General features: G+C 36.6%; 1 protein-coding gene across 2 annotated transcripts in view; it reads right to left on the bottom strand.

The window, feature by feature from the left end:
* Positions 1 to 1,029: 1,029 nt before the first annotated feature.
* Positions 1,030 to 16,828, bottom strand: part of LOC139150971 (uncharacterized) — a 29,900-nt gene continuing 14,101 nt past the window's right edge. For both annotated transcript variants that reach the window (XM_070723459.1, XM_070723460.1), the window contains 9 exons: positions 14,816 to 15,005; positions 13,001 to 13,129; positions 11,602 to 11,791; positions 9,620 to 9,732; positions 7,812 to 7,943; positions 5,366 to 5,608; positions 3,949 to 4,095; positions 3,084 to 3,218; positions 1,030 to 2,265 (listed from right to left, as the gene is read on the bottom strand). In XM_070723459.1, coding sequence (XP_070579560.1) covers positions 1,850 to 2,265; positions 3,084 to 3,218; positions 3,949 to 4,095; positions 5,366 to 5,608; positions 7,812 to 7,943; positions 9,620 to 9,732; positions 11,602 to 11,791; positions 13,001 to 13,129; positions 14,816 to 15,005 — 1,695 coding nt within the window. In that variant the 3' untranslated portion in view covers positions 1,030 to 1,849. The remainder of the gene's footprint in view (positions 2,266 to 3,083; positions 3,219 to 3,948; positions 4,096 to 5,365; positions 5,609 to 7,811; positions 7,944 to 9,619; positions 9,733 to 11,601; positions 11,792 to 13,000; positions 13,130 to 14,815; positions 15,006 to 16,828) is intronic.

Genomic DNA, 16,828 nt, shown 5'->3' with positions numbered 1-16,828 from the left:
ACTGTCGCTAGTGTCATTTAAACTTATTGATCACCCTTATTCATTCGCAGCGCCTTCTCTTTTCGTAATTCAAATTTCAAGTTCAGAAAACCGTTTGTAGACTTGACAGGTAGGTTTGCATTCCAGGTTACAACATCAATTAAGGCTGACAAGCTTCGCAGGAGCAAACAACTTCCAGAGCAATTAAGAGAGAGGAATAAAGTTTTCATAGAAGGCCATATGGAATTTTGTTTTTGCAGAATATATTGAGCAATAATTAGTAACATCCATTCCAAACTTTGCGAGGGGGTTTTGTACAGAAATATAACATTATAATGAGACGTGAGAAATCTTGTAGCACATTCATGGCAACAGATATTATCGAATTAGTAGTTGCTCAGTATTTATTATTATCTTTACCGTCTCATGATGTAAACAATCTATCTATCTATCTATCTATCTATCTATCTATCTATCTATCTATCTGTCTGTCTGTCTGTCTGTCTATCTGTCTGTGTCTGTCTGGCTGTCTGTCTGTCTGTCTGTCTATCTGTCCAGCTGTCAAGCAGTCAAACTGTAAAGCTGTCTGTCTGTCATGGCCACATATGTTATTGAATTAGTAGTTGCTTAGTATTTATTATTATCTTTACCATCTCATGATCTAAACTATCTATCTATCTATCTATCTATCTATCTATCTATCTATCTATCTATCTATCTATCTATCTATCTGTCTGTCTATCTGTCTGTGTCTGTCTGGCTGTCTGGCTGTCTGTCTATCTGTCCCGCTGTCAAACTATAGAGCTGTCTGTCTGTCATGGTCACATATGTTATTGAATTAGTAGTTGCTTAGTATTTATTATTATCTTTACCATCTCATGATCTACACAATCTATCTATCTATCTATCTATCTATCTATCTACCTATCTATCTATCTATCTATCTATCTATCTATCTATCTATCTATCTATCTATCTATCTATCTATCTATCTGTCTGTCTGTCTGTCTATCTATCTATCTATTTAATGTCACAAACGGGAATGGTCACATTTAGATTACTACTATCACTAATTGCATCAAATATAATTTGCCGGGTGAGGACACCTTAGGCATCAATGCAATGAAGCAATGATACCATCAAAGAATTGTTTGAATGAAGTCACAAGCAGTTCTCTTGAGTAATCTTTATTTAAATGTTTGCTATGGACTATCTCATCAAAACATAGGCGCTAGGCATAAGCGTTGCATGCTCTAGCACAGCAAATAAACTGAGGGATGCGTACATAACAAGCTTGTGATAGTAGAATGATACTGTTGATTAGGGGGAAATTGACGAAAGTGAAATCAAAGTCGTCCCTATTATTTATATTGCCTAGCGCAATGATTCTGTGAATTCCTTAATGCCCAGTAACGGACAATAAACGTTAAGAAAGGTTTCAGCAATGGCTGAAGACATTATAAACACGAATCAACGTGTCAGATTAGGTTGTACACATTAAGGTTGGTTCTTTTAACAATCGATGAAGAAATGAAGACCTATATTCAAGATTGACGGCTACAGACATAAAAATAAAAACATATCATCCCTGATGACCTTGTAGAATGGAACCTATTCACTAATTCATGTATCTTTAATGGCAATGACAGTGCAAATACATGGGAAGTTGACATTTCAATATGCTGATATATTAACCACGGTACTAGTTCCTGTCAAGTGCTTTATTCTGTTGTCATGGCATGTCTACATTGATCAAACCCTATATTTTGAAGTTAGACGTCACATCTTATTGGCAGGTCAGCCAAACATATCGAACAGATAAAGGGGTAATTGTATTTTGCGTACGTTTAGGTCTGGTATGATAGACGAGCTATACAATATCATCGTCGTCATTCAGTTTCTCATAGCGTAGTGCAACACAGTTTGAAATTCGTCGGTGCATGGCAACCAGTATTCTGTGCATGCCTCTTTGTCCCGCCAGTCTTCTTCGTTTTCTCACCGCACTTTCAAGCTCGTCCCAGAACTTATTTTTTTGTTTTTCTGTACCATTCTGTTTCCATTTTATGCAAGTTACAGAATCCAGAATCCTCTTCATTAGAGGGGTGAGTTCAAGATGCAAGACATCTTCTTTCATGATTGGTATCAGTCGTTGTCCGTTGTCCACTAATTTCCTCATAGCTGCCATTGTCTCAAATTGGCACCATCTACTCTGTATGAATGCGGGAGAGAGCACTAAAATGGTACATCTACTCTTGTCCAATGCTTCTTCGATATTGCGAAATATACCTGTAAACCAAACGTTTGAATAGTGACATATTAACCCAGTTGTGATCAAGAATAGACAGCCACGGTAACCTCGGCTACTGCTTACGTATCAACTTATTAGCCTTGTTACCAGTATATTAGCTAAAATAATTTAATTTCTTAATTATTTTCGCAATTATTTATCTCTACACGAAATGATTAGCATTAGGTCGATAGAAATACAAATATCGCTGTTGGTATCATAATAGTTGCGGTTTTTTACACTTAACATTACCATTGCCATATACTAAAGCTTTCTTGAATGCGTACCACACACAGAGACAGAGAAACGGACAGACGCACAGAATGACAGACACGTGTATATATATACATATACTATATATCACGTGTTTGTTTCGAAGTGGAATGTGAAAAATATGAGAACAGCTGCTGAATTAAGATAGAATTGGCAAACCTAGTACAAGAATTATTAATTCTGTTCTATCTTATTATATATAAGAACACATTAAGGATTCAACCCTCTTCCAGCTTGAAAGGAATTTATCATTGTGGCACAATGACAAGTAAACATCATTGTATATTTAGCAGACCCCCCTTCATTTGAAACCGTGGAGTTTATTTTGGTAGCAGCAAGATATACTTTACGTTTGCTTGATTTCGAGAACTGACTTCTCAGCAACATATGAAAATACTTTACATGGAACTTTCACTAGCACTGGATACAATTGTCCGCCATCTTCTTTTGATTTTATAGTCTATGACAAGTTGATAAGTAAGTTTGTTCACAGTGAAATACTTTAAATACGTATTGAATGTAAGGGAATATATATGGTACCTACTTTGACCGCCTTTGAAATCTCGTTGGTGCAGAAAAAGCCTGTACCTGTCATCTCTCTCAAGATCTGTTAAAACATCATCGACAAAATCTTCATCTCTGCTGCTGTATGTCACAAATGCGTCACATTCTTTTTCATCTGTAAAATCGTTATTGCAACGTTATTTTCTGTATGAAATAACTTCTGAGCAGTTTTGCTTTTGGATATGATACTTTCTATTGTCATATATTCGTATAAGAGATTCCCTTGTATGCGTGGTTCACTCGTCTGTGTACAGAACTTAAAAACATCAATGGTTTATAGTACCAGGTATCAGTTAGACAGCTTCAAGTGATCATGGGGGTCAACCGGAGGAATTCGGGGTCATTTTCACACCAGGAGAGATTCGCCTTTCGGTGATTTTTCCTTGCAAGTGGATGAACTTTCAAGGTACGGTTAATGGCACAAACATATCTGATTAAAATTAAAAGCGTGAATTGATGTTACAGTATGGTTTTTGTAAATGTAGAATTACATTTCAATTATAATATATTACTTTGATGGGTGAGGCAGACCTGCAGATCAAATAAAATAAAGGATAAAATATTTGCACACTGAATACACTTGCTTTTATAGCTCAGTGATCTTTGAATGATCACAGTTCAATATTGATGTGTTGATGTATGGGTTATATTGATATGTCAGTCCGACATATGTCGTGCACTCTTACGTTTTGTAGATTAACAATCTATGAACGTTCATTAATATGCAAACAATTTATGAAAGTGTTAACGCATGCGTTGTGTTGCCATGTTATTCTTAAATTACTGTGTTTAGATACTCATTACAAACAGAGCAGCCGGCAAAGAAAGGAATCGTGAATGCATACTGTCATCGTCATATTGTTCGACGGGAAGAGAAAATGCCAGGTAGATCTTGAGCCTGTACTTATAGCCGATGTAAATGAAAACTGGTATAAGAGCGACAAATGCAAGCATGGCTGCTCCTCCGACTTTACGTCCATCGATTGGTTTTACTGAGAAAAAAAACAAACAATAAGAAAGGGTTTAATAAAAAGAGCAACGTTTCAGTATGGACAACATGACTTCGAAAGAATTTCCATGACCAAATCCAACCAAAGTGTTCAATTTCATCCAGGATATTTGGAATGGTATGAAAGGGAGAACAATGTTGAAGTATAACCAGGATCAATAGTGATTGAAGAGAGCCAGAATGGTAAGGTTACGAGGTACATTTTGTGTAGGATAAGAAAAGGTTATGGTTGCAGTCAAAGTTCAAATACGGAAATGATAGGCGAACTTCTGATCGACAGCGACATTAATTGCTAACATTTGTTGTGCTTCAGAGCACCTTCAATCGAATCTACACAATGTAGCCTTAGAGAGCATTCGGTTTTTACGGAGATGGGTGGAACTTGAGCAAAAAATGAAATGCAAAAAAGGACCCCCTCCAAATTAAATTTCTGAAGTTTGACACCCCCAAATTCATCAATTGTAAAATGTGACCCTGAAAAAAATTGCATCAGATTTGATTCATTAACTCTTTGCACCCTATGGCCAAGGAGATAAAAATTGGGCCTTTCAAAAGTGTTCGCGAGAAAAAGAGCGCCCCTCTCCAATTTTCATGCACAAAAAACAGCGACCCTTTCCGGATGTCACAGTTCATATTGATATCATAATTGAAATACAATTTCTCATTTGACCTTTGAACTTTGAAAGAATCCTTTAAAACTTTACAAATAATCACTTGGGTGAAATTCCAGTATCATATTTTTTTTACATCTGCTCTTTCAAACATAACATGTAAAAAAGTCATTCATCGTTTCCCCATAGACCACAATGTATAGTGAATCAACATTTCCGTGAAATTGCAAAATCAAATTTCTTGCTCACACATGGACCTGTAACCACCCTAGTCTAGTCAAGTACACTAATACCAATAATCAAAGTTTGTAAATACACAGATTTAGGTAGTTTTGTATTCAAAAAAATATTCATAGTTTCCTCATAGACTACAATGTATAGCGAATCAACATTTCGGTGAAATTCCAAAGTCATTTTTTGCCATAACTCAATACAAACCTCGTAAAATTTGACCCCTCCCCTCAAATCATGGATTGTAAAATTTGTCTCCCCCCTAAAAACAGTTTCGTGAAAGTCACACCTCCTACCCGTAAAAAAAGAATGCGTCCTTACTGAGGTAATTCATAGTACATCTTTTGTCTATTTGGATAAATGATCATTGATAGCATATTTAAATTCGTAAACTGTAATTGTTGATATTACCGATGACATGGACGTAGAACATGCATGTAGCCATGTTGTTACTACCATCAACAGCTGTGTACGTCACTAAAGTTGTCCCGATTCCAAATGTGTCCTTCGGCCGGTGTGAACTGGTAAAATTCAGGTGATCTGAGTTATCGAAAGATTCAGGCTCGATCCAGATGACAGTGGCGTAGTCTGTCCCACGATCTACGTACTGTGTGATGTCTGACGGGCATGACTGTATTGAAGGTTTTATATAATCTGTAATTACATATATAGGTATTAAACATTCAATTTTTGGACGATTAAGTCTATATGCTTTGATTGCTCTATCATGCACATTACGATAATCGTGTTTTAACGCTATACCAAAAGTGGACTCTTGTGCTTCTTAATACTGATCTTGATACCACAACTTATTTATTCTTTGAAGTTTCCAATGTCTTGTATATATTTGGCAGGCGTATTTTTTAATTTATATGCACTCTGGCTTAGAAATGTTTCAAAAATACTACGCAAAGTTATCTAAGCAAAAATATAGCGTTAAATATTGTCCATTCCTATCAGAGGTGCCACGATGTACAAATTGTTACTGCCCCAATGTCACGCTGAAACAAGATAAAAGACATTTGCCATGCGTACAGCTAGAGTTTAGAGTTCAATACCTGAAATATAGCAACAATAATAATTATTTTAAGTCATAGTGTTTCATGGAAGTCTTTTATTAAAGGTAATGTGAATAACTAGTTTCTTTTACATATTTTGCTGTGGTTTATAGCATTTGTCTCTCTGTTATCACATTTCATGACTTTTCGGTATCCTTTGATTTGTAATGTTTGTTAAAATAAATTATAGTAACTTTAATTTGTCAGTACTTTACAACTTTTTGTGTTTTAGCTCACGTGTTTACACATATGAGATGATGTCTGTCTGTCTGTGCACCCGATATCTCAAAAACTACTCATCAGATCAGAATCAAATCTAGTACATAGATTTAGTTTGCAAATGGCAAGACCTGATTAGTTTTTGTGGGTGTGGCTTGCTTAATTTTTGCTCATTTGCATAATTAATGATTTTAGAAAAAACGGATATACATTGAGAACGACTTCACATAATTTGATGAGATTTGCCACAAATGTTGATAGTACCAAGATATATCACCCATGAAAGTTTTAAGAGGTGACATGAAAGATAATTGTTTATTAGCATAATGAATGGACTTTCTTATTTGGGATATATATCTAAATTACTTGATCAAAATTGACGAACCTTGGTACATGTATTGAAGATACTGGGACACAACATTCTTGAAAGTCATGCATTTTCACTTCGGCAAATTCCTTATTTGCATATTTAATGAACTTTCGATATTAGGGATATATATTTGAATTGACTCGACCAAAATTATGAAACTTGCTATGTACATTAAAAAAAAGATACTATGATAAAATATTATTGAAAGTCATTATGCATTTTTAACTTTAGTCAAATCCTTAATTACATATTTAATGAACTTTCCTAATTAGGGATATATATCTGAATTGACTTCATCAAAGTCGATGAAACTTGCTATGTACATTGAAGATACCATGAAGCAAAATTCTTGATGTCATTAAACATTTTTGCTTCAGCCAATTCCTTATTTGCATATTTAATGAACTTTCCTTATTTGGGGTATTTATCTGAATTGATTTGACCAATGCACATTGAACATACAATGAGACAATATTGTTCAAAGTCATTAAACATTTTTACCTCAGCTAATACCTTATTTGCATATTTATTTAGTTGATATCAGTCAATTTCTAATGGTATGATTCATTAGTGCTGCAAAGAGGCATGCCTTACACATGACCTTATGCGTTAGGTATACGTTTCCCTTGCCATATTTCATTAAAAAAATTGAAAAATTAGATAAAATTATAAGATCCTGTTGTGAACGTGTGCTCATTGTATTCTTCTTTAGGATCAAGCAAGCTTTAATGGATTGCTAAAACCAAGCAGGTGTATAACCAAACACTGGTCGCATCTTTCTACCGATATTTTTTTCAACTATAAAATATAATATATTGCGCTATCGTGACCGCGCGTATAAAAACAGTGGGAAAAATCAAAGATCAAAGGTGAATGTCACATACTTCAAAAAAAAATTATCACGAATATAGCAATTCAACAGAGGCATGGACGGTTCATTTTATGCGTTTAATTTTTAAACACAAACACACACAACCATCCCGCATGACAAACCAAACCTGTTCACCACCACCACCACCCCCATCCCCTTTTCTGTAAGCAGGTCCAGAATCAGCACTGATAATAATTGGTTTTGGCCAAACCATGGTGGTGAAAGGGTTAAAAGGAGACTGTCGTCTCTTGGGAAGCAAAGCCTTTCTCTCACAAGAACAGTAGATGGTCGTATAGTGATGCAGAAGTGTCACCTCATTTATTTCTTTTAATCGTTTACCTATCTGACAGCGCGTTCCATTCCAACCGTGTTTGCAAATACAGCCTCGATATCGATCACATAGTGTTGATGTCTTGGCCTGGCAATCACAGAAGGATTCACAGGTAGGACCATATGTACCATCATTGCATTCTGGTAAATAGAGAACAAAAACTGTAGAATCATTCGTGCGAACTCACCTACGTCATTTGGTAGTCTATTGGGGGCATTGTATAATGAATTTGTGACATAAATAGTGACATACAACAATAATAACAACAACACAACAAAAATAAAAGCAAAATAAATGTAAAAGAGAATAAAACAACAATAATAATAATAATAATAATAATAATAATAATAATGATAATAATAATAAAAATTAAAAATAATAATCACAAGAAGAAGAAGAAGAAGAAGAAGAAGAAGAAGAGTATGATGATGATATTGCCGGCCATAGCACAGATTAACATCAATTAAAAATATGCCATACTTTCGTCGAAAATGTCATTTGAAATCTTTTCACTTTTTTCTGTTTTTTAATACTGAGTCAGTAAGTTGTCATAACAAATTCTTAAAATCCGTGCATCGGTATATGTCTGGATTCGTTGATTTCCTTGGTTTTACTCAAGCAATGACATATAACGAGAAACACACAAGCACTCTCTAGACGTTGATGCTTATAAAGCGGTCGAGGGAGACATTTATTACATTCGAAAGCATTTCACTGAAGCGTTTCTCATTCTTGCTATTGTTACTTAATAATCTAATATTATATAGGGCTCAGCCCTTGGTGTCGCGCCAGGGGTTAAGATTGGCAATGTTATTTGTAATGATTCATGATAAACTGTAATTGTTACTTTATGAAACGTTTATAATTATATGACAACTATGCCCAGCTCCCTCTGATGAAAGCAGTTCACGTACTTACACGACGTCAAACCCTGCAGCAGGGCAGGTATAGATTTTCTGTAGCGTGTAAAAAGTTTGGACAAAAATTGGCAATTTTTACAATGATAACAGCCTATTGCGCTAAACAAGGGACGTATTATGCAATAATTATCATTGCAATGGTAACCGCACTGCCCACCTTCCACTTGCAAGCTGAAAACTATAGCGTTCCGTCTAAAAACTTGCAATTTTTGAATCTAATTATTGACACAGGGGCGCTCTTCTATAATTCAATCCCAGCATTCTTTGCGTATGCCCCCGTTCATATGCACGACAGTTTTCTCCGTTTATCTATATCAACGATACTTTGTATCAGCGACAAGGTGTATAATAACATTTACTGGCTAATAAAAGAGGTATATTTTATAAAAGGCATGTTATATCATGGTAATTTGTTTCGTATTTGTTTATTTACGAGTACTCAAAAAAAAAAAAACATGGCGGCGCCCATGAAAGAAGGGTACACTTCCGGTTACTCGCACAGTATATTATGAATAAGCGCATGCGTAGTCAGTAAGCCGCTGGCGCGACTATAAACATTCCGAATTTTTGCACAATTTGTCTGAGTATGTTACTAAGTTAAAATGTCACAATAATATCAGAGTAACAAAAATCGTGTATGTTTTCCAACCGCTTTGTCCCAATATTACCAGTCTTTTTATTGTATTTTCAAATATTGGAGTTAAAGCTTGAATGAAAAAATAAGGCAGAAATAGAACGAGTCTTTTATTTATCCGGATATCAGCGCTGGTAATGGGGGATAATCAATTTTGCAATTTGAAAGGCTACCCTGGGATAACACGATGCTATGGCTAGAATACATGGATGTTACTACTGTGCAGTGATGCCTCGTTTCACTGAAAATTACCAGCACTTACCGACATTAAGGATGGACGAATCAGTGTATATTTTACCATCGATATCTTGTGCTTGACATGTATAGACTCCAGCCAGTCTATCATCCATATGTTTTATGTCAAGGCTACTAAATCTGTGCAGACAGAGAGAAAGGGGTAAGCAAATGGAACAAACACTTGGCTCTCTAAAATGCTACTTCCTCCGAGTGAAACAGAGACTACAGTTGGTGTACTAATCCTGGCACTTGCATCATTGCTGGCCCCCAAACAAAAACTAGAATGTACAGTAACATTGCAGGCGTAAGTACATAAATGCAACTAAATGTATTAAGTCTTAATTTTTTTTAAAAATCTGCATAGTTTTAAGTTTCATATCAGTAGTTAATCTACACTGAGTCTCATACATATGATATGAGGCTGGATCTTTAAATAAAATTCGATATTGCGCCTCTCGCCAACTATTCTTATAGCTTAAAGTGCGTTCATAAAAATGGTGAAGGGGGCTGGAGGAATTCAGGGGGATCCGAAAATTCTGGGGTTAGTCGGGGGTAAAGTTTTGCTGTGCCTATAGGGGGCCCTGAAAATATTTTGGTTCTCAACATTTTGATGTCGTGCAATGGTCCTAATGTTATTAATAATTGAAAAAAATCTAGAACCGTTTTATAGCATTTTATGACGTTAATCTCGAAAAAGTCTACAAATGTTTGAATGCCATTAAATGTTCGTAAAAACAAGTTGGCCTTGTAACGGGGCAGAAGCTGCAACTGTTAATATTGTTTTCAATATTTCTATGCAATGTATCAAACACAATTTCTTGGTTTCTCTCTACAGCATGCTGAAAAACACAATATTCAGTAAGTCAACGAAGCCAGTTTGTTTGAATATTGGTGATAATTGAATAAGAGTTCAGACTGAAAGTTATTTGTCAATGATACAAATGCAAGGTACACGTAGGCGGTGTTGGCAAGCTGAATACTGGACAGCTCAATATGCTGTGTGGAGTAGAACAAGAATGCACTTGTATAAACTAAACAAAATATTGTCAAAATACAAAGTTAATACGGCAACTGCCCTGCTATTACCTACGGGCAGAGTCACTGTCACTGCATACCGACAGTGACAGTGATGCTCTGACTCTGATGTAGTTTAAGAACAGTTTTGCCATAGGACGCTCGATTGACAGTGAAACATAAATGTACTTGTACAGGAGACTGCAGAGCTAGCAACACATAAAAGACTGGGAGACGTTAATGTTACCATGGATTTTTGAATTCTGTCACATGGAAATAATCCAACATTAGAGATAAAAGGTGGGGTCACCATGCTTGTATACAAATATAAGATGAAAAATCAGTTTTTCTCGAAAATCACTTCATATATAAAACAATTCATTACAAGTTCATATAGTGAATGAAATTTTCACATATCATCGCACAACAACACAAAAATAAAACTTTGAACATTGCAGACTGTAATTTAAGTAAAAACAAAATGTGTGACTAGATGGAATAATTTATATTTTACCAATTTGCCATTATTACACCCAAATTTTCTGAGATTAAAACATTTATTTGATGAAATATTTTAACTTTTGTGTATTGTCCATTTTGTAAAACATTTATGAAGAGCATCTAAGTTGTATGTCTTATACCTAAGAATATTTTTCGGTAGGTCTCTGTGCTCAGTTTCTCCACAATTTTGCAAAATGTAGTCAGGAATGAACAATTTGCATACTCTTTCATTATTGTCATGTTGTGTGCTCTTCAGCTAGTGCCATTGACCTGGCCAGAGTTGGATTAACTCAAGTCGGCTGAGACTGATAAATCTAAAAAGTCCATTGATGCATTTAAAAATGAATCAATTTAAGAACTTGCCCTAGGAATATGTCTACAACCTGCTGATAAGAGGTAGTGTAGAACATCTGCGTGCAGAACTACGTAATACATGATTTGACAAAACAACTAAAACGCTACAATGAAATTGTCATATAAATTATAAGTCACCCGATCAGTCTATTTTCATCCGAAATGACATAGGAGTCGCTTCCTTCATCGTATATTTGTTGGTCGTTAAAATACCAGCTCACAACGGGTACATTTATGGTTTTAATGTTGTTGATTTCACAGAACAAGGTCACAAAGCCACCATAGCTGGCGAAACTGATCTTGGGAGATACAATGATAGACGGCCGCGCTGGAAAATATCAAAAAGAGATTATAATTTATCAATTGTATCCCAGCTTTTATTTAAGGACTCGATTGAATGTCCAGTTTTCGTATCTTGGTAACCAGAAATGATATTAAGTAGATTTTCGATCGAATTCGAACTCACAACGTACGGCAACCAGTAAACCTAGCGAAGACATCACAATCAAAACCGCTCGGCCAAATCCCCACCATTTCAAAAGGGTGGTTCAATAACCGAGCTAACAATATTTGTTAATTTGACACTCCCCCTCGACCCCACACTGAAAAGTTCATGAAGCACTCGCACTCACATACTCGCTATCACACATCGCACACACACTACATGATATTACACTCAGATCCTGTTTGGGAAATTGATAAACATTACTTATACAACACCATTCTTGAATCTTGTTTTTCGTCACGTCGATATTCATGAAATGGTTACATACAAAGAATTTACAATCACAGCATACAGCTCAATGTAAGACAAAGTCTGTAACCAATATCGTGTTTTGAGAGGAGTGAGCACCTCTGCCTAACATTTATCGTGCACCGAATATCTAATATGTAAATTGTAAAGGGGCGTGGTCAAGTTGTATTATTGGCTGAAGGCGATTTACGTAATTGTTTGACTCTTAGCAGTCCAGAATTTATGATTGTGACTGCAGTCTGAATAATTTCTCTGGCCTCTAATTGTCAAAATTTAGTCCTGTAAACTCCGAAAGTCCTATTGGTAGAAATCCGCACCGAGGCTATTCTTATTTTGTTATAATACTGGCTGTTGTCCCCGAGTTGGTTGCTACCTGTTAACTCATTATACTGAATAAGACGCATTCCCTGAATGAGCCTGAAGATGAATGTCAAAGGATATCACGTCGGATTTGTTCACGTGTTTATGATTTGTTTGATTTAAATGCTAAATGTACATTATGAGGTCCATCCGAAATGACAGTAATGGTAATGTGTTGTAAATACGTTTCATTTCCATAATTCCCTTCTTTGATTGAAGAAGAATAGTTTATGCATAATCATAGAATGTAATCTCTCCTTGACAACAAATCCTGAAATTAATTACTTTTTTTCTTTTTTTGCAACAGCAGCCTTTATTTAAAAGCTTCAACAAGAAGGTTGTATAATTTACTTTAAAGATTCAGCATTATTTTACTAAATAGACTATAACGAATGCACGACCATTTTAAGCTGTGGTACTTACGGATATCACATGCTGGTCCATACCAACCTGTCGGGCATTTGCAAGCCCCATTAAACACGTGACAGCTGGCACCATTCTGACAGATGCATTTCTTATCACACTTGAATCCATATGTGCCGGATGGACAACCTATGGGCACAGAAGTAAACAAAGAAATTAAACAAAACATTGGGATAATGTCCTAAGATTCTTATGTAAGAAACGGCCACTTTACAACAAAACTACATTACAATGTTCTCTTCTCGAACATCTTGATAATTTGGAAGAAATCTGCATAATGGAGTGATTATTGTTTACACAAATTTCAATTGACTGTAATTGCTAGAGGCTCAAAAATATTTAGGTGTTCCAATGTTTTTTAAATTTATAAACACAGACTGTTCTGGCGAAAGCAACAATTGCATATTGGAACAAGGGTAACAATTTGAAAGGTTGTTCCTTTAGTATTCTAGTAGGAATGTTTTCGTTTCACAGAAGCTCTCCTCCTCCCGGAGATTCTAAGTAGTAGTAATAATTCATTGGCAAATAGGTGTTAACTTGCATACCTTTACCATGATGCGCAGTGCGGCCAGAAAAGAACTGCTAATCTATAAACTATGGTCCGTCAAGATGGATAAGAGGTTGACACTTGTTTTAAAAAGTCGATTTTAGATTGTCGTTTTATAAGGTAAAATATAGGATAGGTTGAAATGGTCGACGTTTACCTATGCTTAGCCTATAGGTTAACATGTAAAATATATGAAAACATGTTTTAGGGCACACAGCAGAGGACTTTGGGACTACTGGCTAAGTAAAATCGGATAGGGGCCCGCCACTTAGCCTTGTTTGAAATTCAAAAGTTTATAAATGTAGGATAATGTACACATTATGTTCTTGTGCGATACTGAAATAATTCAATATGTTAAGAGTAATGGCTTGGCATGAAAAGGGATTCATTGGCAACCATTTTTGATCTTATGGCGAAACTAATTGACCTACAGGTTATAAGAAATTGTGCATTATCTATTAGGTCTCCATGAATCGGTTAGAGTATGCATGTAGGACATGAAAAATACGAAAAGATTGTCCTTGTGGAGGGTCTGATTGAATGCAGTGAAGATATTTTACTTGATCACATTGGGATTTACATGTATCAATGTTAACAATTAAGAAAGCTGGGTGATGTCGCCACAAGACATACGGTTAAGTTTTGGCACTGTTATGCTGAAAATGTGCTGCTCATATTAAACGATGAATGTGGATCAGGCAACTGACGCAGATTTCTGACCATAGTAATTTTGAATGAACTACATTGCGCATTGCTACAGATGGGGCACTGAACGTCGACGAGCACCTTACAAGTAGTAAGTATGGCTAGTTTTCAATCGGGTTCGAACCCACAGCATATGGCATCAGTCGCCCAGCGGAGAGGCAACAGAGAGAACCGCTCGGCTAAATCCCCACTCTCAAAAAAGAATGGCCCAATAGCCATCCAAGTTGTCACATCTCTCTGACTGCGACCGCTCCACACACTGTAGAGTTCGTGAAGCACCCACCCACATGCGCTCACCATCAAACACCGCACGCACAAACTTCATCGAAGCAAAGCAATGAACACATTGCTTTAACGGGGCGAACGATAAACCTTGGGGACAATTCTGTCCACCAGCAGAGTGCTTATATTGTTTTTAAAAAAATTGTCTTTCACATAAACATGCGGAATCAGAGTATATTTGTGGTGACTACCACAAAGGTTTCTGGCTATAATTGAAATAATAGCAAATTATAAACGAAACAAGAACACAAACATGAAAACAGATATGTTCACCAACTTACCTAACATACGGAGGTCGATTTCCTTTACATGTATTTGTTGATCTTGAAATCCGAAAGAACAATTGCTAACAATAGACGGTGTTGCAGTCGCCATGCTATCAACTCTAACCTCACCAAGGCTAAAGTGATTCTCGGGGGAACTACGTAGAAACCAGTAAGGACTAATGATTGCATCAGATGGGAAGCTTTCCTGTAATAAAAATAGCAGTAACCGGCCTCTTTTAAGTTTTGCTTTAATTGCTATCGCTGTAAGATCACTTCAACCATCATTATTGTCATCATCATCATCACCACAACCACCATGCTGTTCCCGTTTTCTGTATTATCGTTTTCTGTATTATTTCTAAAGAATCCAGAATAGACAGTTGATCAGCCTCTGTGATCACCAAACAGACGTTATGAGAATCTTAACTGTCAATAAAAACAAGTATTATTTCAGACATGTCTGTTCATGAAGAAAAATCCCCATTTAAGCATTATGAGCAGGTCGATTCTACTTTAAAGTAGTGTCTCCTGCCAAGTCAGCCTTTACATTGCACAGTGTACGGCTCGCGAGGGGTTGTGAGAAAGTCTAATCGGTTTGAAATTAGCTTCATGGTCAGGTCTTTCCTTGTAACCTTCTGCATTTCTTTATTGTCCCAGCGTTAGTTTCTAAGTGTTACAGGATGGCATTCTTAGAGAGCCGTCATGGTAACGAGGGTAAAGACCTTTCAAATCTTGGTGAACTATGCTAGATTATCGACGGTTATCTCATGTCGGTTAAAAGAGGTGAAACAAACGATATTTGGGTAAGTATCATGTCAGTGTTTTCAGTAGGATACCTGACTTGGCAGAATTTGAAAGTACAGGGGAGAATGCGCGAGAGGCTGATGGGGAAGTGTCAGGGGGAGCGTCCCCTGTCTTGTGAAATTTTGAGAAATTGAGGTGTGCATGGTGGTGCAATCTGAGAGGCGGTTTTGGTTTGTGGTGCAATCAGAGAGTATTTTTGATTTGTTTTTTTCAACAAATAAAACTGTCAGAACACCCCAAGGGGAGATGTGATGTGATTTGAGAGGGGGTTCCCCTCTCATATTGAAAAAAATGAGAAATTGAGGAGTGGTACAATCTGAGAGGTGTTTTTTATGACGTAGAGTCATGTGATTATTATTCATGAGCTGCAATTACTATTCATGAGGGCATGTATATCTGTCTCAGCCCACGTGTACTCAAGTCAGTCTCCAGGTTAGCATCACTATATGTACGTAGCCTAGTGCTTAGTGTAATAAAGTAGCTTCTTAGATTATACAGTACTCGCTGCCTCAGGTCGTCTTTACATCCCTTCAACATTGGAATACCAGCCTTGCCAGCCCTAACACGCTACCACGAAACCAACGATACTATCATAACCTCAGTTATACGGCATTGGTGGCAGCGGTGGGATGCATTGGTGCCACCTTAATGGGATTCTAACTCACATTCTCAAGCCGGACTTAGAGGTAACCTGGTTTAACAAAGCTTAACCTTTGAGTACTTTAAGATAGTTATAAGCCGTGTGTGAGACACGCTCGGAACTGTGACAAATAACAGTGTGCTACTAAAAGCTGAAAGACTCGGAACGAATGCTTCTATGGTTGTTGTAACCTGATGTTGCTACAAGCAGCAAGTTAAATATCTGCTTGAACTTTGGAAAGTTATCTGCAGTGGAGAGATTGTTGTCCTATGTATTTATTGGTGTGTATGCCGGCATAGCAATCTCTGGTCCCTGAGATAGCCTAGCAGAACTGAATTTGCTGATCAACTTAATACTGGTTTAGACATTGCCGTGTGTACTGAGCTAATAAACCAAAGACAGAAAGTTGGACGGTTAGCACTGTCAAGACAAGACATCGCCAGACGAAGCCCAGTTCACAGTCAACGGTAGACAATTAAGACAATTAAGGAGACAAAAGAACTTTTGTGTGAAGTGAACTTAATTGAACTCTGCTGTGGACACTGTCATTGAAGCAACCGGACTTGCTTTTTATGACTTTTGAA

The sequence above is a fragment of the Ptychodera flava genome, chromosome 15 (assembly GCF_041260155.1).
Source record: "Ptychodera flava strain L36383 chromosome 15, AS_Pfla_20210202, whole genome shotgun sequence".
In the NCBI taxonomy this organism is placed as follows: Eukaryota; Metazoa; Hemichordata; class Enteropneusta; family Ptychoderidae; genus Ptychodera; species Ptychodera flava.
Note: the sequence above shows the minus strand (reverse complement) of the source record. Positions and strands in the feature narration are given on the sequence as shown.